The sequence below is a fragment of the Galendromus occidentalis genome, unplaced genomic scaffold (assembly GCF_000255335.2).
Source record: "Galendromus occidentalis unplaced genomic scaffold, Mocc_1.1 scf7180000077483, whole genome shotgun sequence".
Lineage (NCBI taxonomy): Eukaryota > Metazoa > Arthropoda > Arachnida > Mesostigmata > Phytoseiidae > Galendromus > Galendromus occidentalis.
Window position 1 is genome coordinate 851 of NW_003805471.1, and position 4,408 is coordinate 5,258.

Below are 4,408 nucleotides of genomic sequence, written 5' to 3' on the forward strand. Positions count from 1 at the left end.
AGCAAGCCTTGCGCTTTGCAGAGCATCCGGACCTGACGTCTGACGTTGTCCGAGGAGTTCGCCGATGAGGAATATGCGGCTCTGGGCCGACCAAGATCCGGGAGCTGCTACCGCGGAATATCGGTGGGGGACCGCATCAGAGTCTCCTCATCGAGAATTCCGTTGCTCTCTGTGCGCTCGAGCGGCTCTGGTGCCACGCTCTAGGAAAAAACTTCTCGCAGAGATCTCCCGACAAGCTTCACCAACGAAAGTCACGTCCTTCGAAAAGACGAGGACAGAATGAACACTTTCACCATAGAGTGACAACGATGCTACCCGCGAAAGTTTACTTCAGAGAAACATCCGTTTACATTATCCAGGAATTATGAGTGTTCCGTGCTGATTCAACTCTCCGCCTTCGCAGCATCGGATCCATTGGCGTCAACGTATTTCCACAGCCCGTAAGTTTTTCCAACGATCGTTTGCCAGAGTCTCACCGTGCCGTCTTCACTGCCCGAGGCGTAAAGCTCCCCATCGGACGAGAAGGCACAACAATGGACAGGACCGAAATGCCCCTTGAAGGATTCGATTTCTTCACCAGTTTCATAGTTCATTTTATACATTTTGAAATCGTCCCCGCCGCAAACGAAAAACTCCCCAGCTGAGTGCAATGAGGCGGCGTACATTTTACACGGCAATTCGAATTCTCTCATCATCTGGTAATTAACAGTTGACCAGAATGTCACTTTCCTATCCATGGTGATCACGAATTGCTCGCCGTTGGCGGATATCTCTAATGATTGTGGAATTCCCGGCAGTTGTTGCGTGTGAATGCACTCCCCAGATATGAAATCCCACACTCGAATCGACCGGTCATCTCCGACAGACAACAATCGCTTGCCATCGCCAAGAAGTCTCACATATTTAACAGCTCCGTGATGACCATCGAATGTGAACGCTTCCTTGTCGTCTCCCGCCGACAAGTCGAAGCGTCGGATTATCTGGAAACAAGACTGAGATCAGCACCGTTCTCATTGGGTGAGCTCCATCGGGAATACAACTAGATTCGGGTTTTTCGAATTTTCCGGGTCCTACTTTGTCAGCACTGCCCGTCGTCAATTGAGAACCATCCGGGGACAGTTCGACCGCGCGAACAATGTGCTTGTGCGGCAGGGAAAGTTTCTCGTTCCCGGTTGAGAGATCCCAAATCTTTGCTGAGAAGTCCGCAGATCCTGTGGCGGCTAGAGTCGCGCTTGGGTCCATGTGGACGCTCCACACGGCGCCTTTGTGACCTTCGAAAGTGCCTGCCGGAGTCATAAGCTCTGATTTAGAAATATCCAACCGCTGAGGTCGACGATTCCCTGGACCCATCGAAAGCGCACGAGCACCTCCGTTCGGAGAATCTGATCACCAAATCAGAGCCGGAACGCCGATATTCAAAGATGACACGGCTCAGAGGAGTCCAGAGAAATCGCCCGGTTAAGCGACTTCATTGAAACCAGATTCGATTAGTCCGACAACGAGAGCGCCACGAACGACACATCCAATGACTCCAGATATGAGGTGGTGCTTGTATGAGCGGGTTCACCGAGGGGGAGCAGCGGTAGGGTTTCAAAGAACTTACCAATCCAATCGCCTGTGACTCCGTCCCGAAGCATGGGCTTGCCATCTTTGCAGGCTGAGATGAGCAGGCATTTACCGCTCTGACTTCGAGCGAAACAAAGGTCGACGACAGGCCTCGTATGGCCGGAACAAGTGAGAACAACTTGACGTAAATTCGCCGAAGCCATGTTCTACGTGATTGACGGTCGGACCGAATTTATCTGTCCTGCAGCGAGCGAGTTCGTCGCCGCCGCACCGGTGTGTTATTCTCTGCTTTGTGGTCATTGGTCGTCTGCTCGAGTCCCTGCGATCGCGCGGCAACTTCCCGACAGACGGTTCGATAAATTTTCACGCGCACTGTCGCTCTCGCATCGCCTCCAATCTCGAGTGCTTGTGGATGCAGCCCGGAATCCGAAGCTACTAGATTCACTAGATAATAATTATAGGAGACGTTCCTCATCCAACGGGAGAAAAAGAGAGAACCTTCCATCGTCGTTCCCTGTGATACGGTAGTTCTGGTAGTCCTCACTGATCCCGCATTCCGCAACTGTCCTTTACCTACGCGGTACCATTTGGAGGGATGACACAGTCGTCACGACAATGGCACGACAATCGATTTGCGGCCTTCATACAGGGAAATCTATGTATCTATTCGTGACAAGTTCACATTCGTACATGTACGATATGTCAGTCTTCAGCCATGGAGTCTCAACAACAGCAGCCTATTGACCGAACAAATGTCAATATTAATGGATGCATTCCTCTTCGTCTCCCATGAGGCGACGCTTGGGGACGGTCGCGGGTGATCTCCCCCTGGACAGCGCTTGAACTGGGATCCGTGACGAAGAGCGGACGACTCACGACTCGTCGTTGGGTTCGCGACGGGCGTCTCGCGATCCAGAATCTCGGTCCCAGGATGGGAGATCGCGGATAGTCTTCCTCTTGATCTCTCAGCAAGACACCGCGATCCGCAATCTTGAGAGACAGGGGCGATCTTCTCCATGGGAAAAACATTGCGATCGGGAATCCTGAGGCTGGAATGCTGAGACGAGAGGCAGGAGATTCGTGACTTCTTTTGATCACTCCTTGTCATGCTTTTCCGTACCGAATGTCTTGGATCAGGCATCGTTCGATCCACCTAGATAACACCCACCCGGAAAACGACATCCTCAGTTAGTTGTTGCGCAGAGCATGACCTGCACCACGAGTCTCACTACGGGAGTTACTCAGGAGAGCGCGACGATGAGCAGCGAGCGGATCTCTCCCGGATCGTTCACCTGCTTGGCGGAGGGAGAGAGCCTCAGGTCATTGTAATTCCTGACTCCGCCGGCGACGCATTCTTCCTGCAGCAGGCCGCGGAGATGGTGCAAAGTGGGCCTTACGAGCGATTTATCGAAGGCTGAGTCCTTATGTGACTGTTGAAGAGTACGACCGTACGCTGTGAGCCGTACTTTATCTGCTTTGTGATAATCGTCGTTCTCGAGAGGGAAGGAAGAAGGCAAGGTTGGAATGAGATGGAGGGTCGAGCTGATGGAACCATGCCTTGTGAGGCAGGTCGAAACGATGTTCCCATGCTATGTGCGGCAGGTTGAGATCAGAATGATGGACTATTGCCATTCGAGGCATGTTGGCATGGAGCAGCTGTGAGCTCGCATCACGAGTTGATGAGGCACGGCTCGATTATTCGGCAGCCTTTCCACGGTGCCGTTCGATTGGAGTTTTTGAGAAATGAGAAGTAAGTCTGGATGACTGGATAATGAGCTCTCCGAAGAGCCGTCGAGCCTTCGAGAAACCATGTCCGGAGAAGGAGGAGGGTGATCATATCGAGACGGATCTTCCGACTGAAGAGGGATAACAAGGGGCGAATCACGGAATACGAAGCAAAATCGGCCGGTTGAGGATGCGACCAGACGAGGGCAGTGGATTTCGATGGGTCATATTCGGGGTAGAGATGGTGCGGAACATGACGGGGAGAAACTCTAAGGCAAGAGCCGGCTTCATTCCGGGTAGAAGACAAAGTCTGTTCGTGCTGGAGGAGTCGCTCAGCGGTCAGAAGTCCGAAGCGAGCTGGTAGAGTCTGGTGGTTTGAAACCCTTAATGAGTCCTTGAGAGATCTAGGCCTCAGCGAGTTCGGAGCGGAACGGGAGGGCAAGAGGTGCGCATAGTCACCACATGTATATTGTGACGGAGCTCCAGAGGAAGTGGACGGAACCCTGGGAAAGTAACAGCGCCGAGATCGAAAAAGGCGACGGACACATAGGCAGACCTAGGCAAACCATTAGCAGATGCACATGCGGAATCCATAACTTGTAAACTTGTATCTCAAGCGAGATGAGCTTGGCGACCTCGATTCCGACAATTGTTGCTCGGAGTTGGGGTCAGCGGCGAACCCCGGGTCGCTAGACTTCTGCCGCATGTGGATGAGTCTCGTAGAGACTGAACTCCGCGGATCGCGGACCTTCAGTGCCTATCTCTTGTTCGAGTTCGAGGCTTGATAAGACTAGCGGATGAGGAAAAAGAAAAAGACAAAAACCAGAAACACTGAAAAACCCAACCACGGGCCACGGGCAGCCACTCTATGAACCCATGCGTCTATCGCCGTTCTTCTCTATGTGGAGTCCACATAGAGTTCCTTCATGGCAGAGAAGACCATGTCACTGAGTTTTTATGACACGCGAAACGTCCTCTCACACATTCTTCGGAGGAAACTTCACGTGACTCGATGAATGTAGTTGTGCAGTATGTACAGGTTGACTTCCCCCGTCCCCCGTTACCCCGTTCCCTTGTTTCTCCGTTCTCCCGCTTCCCCGTTCTCCCGCTTCCCCGT

At 52.5% G+C, this 4,408-nt stretch overlaps 1 protein-coding gene across 1 annotated transcript; it reads right to left on the minus strand.

The window, feature by feature from the left end:
- Positions 1–293: 293 nt before the first annotated feature.
- On the minus strand, positions 294–1,860 carry LOC100906514 (serine-threonine kinase receptor-associated protein-like). Its single transcript, XM_003745373.2, has 3 exons — positions 1,604–1,860; positions 1,075–1,283; positions 294–980 (listed from the first exon to the last, which is right to left on the minus strand). The coding sequence occupies exons 1-3, from the start codon at positions 1,767–1,769 to the stop codon at positions 384–386; spliced, it is 972 nt and encodes a 323-aa protein (XP_003745421.1). The 5' UTR covers positions 1,770–1,860; the 3' UTR covers positions 294–383.
- Positions 1,861–4,408: the final 2,548 nt, after the last annotated feature.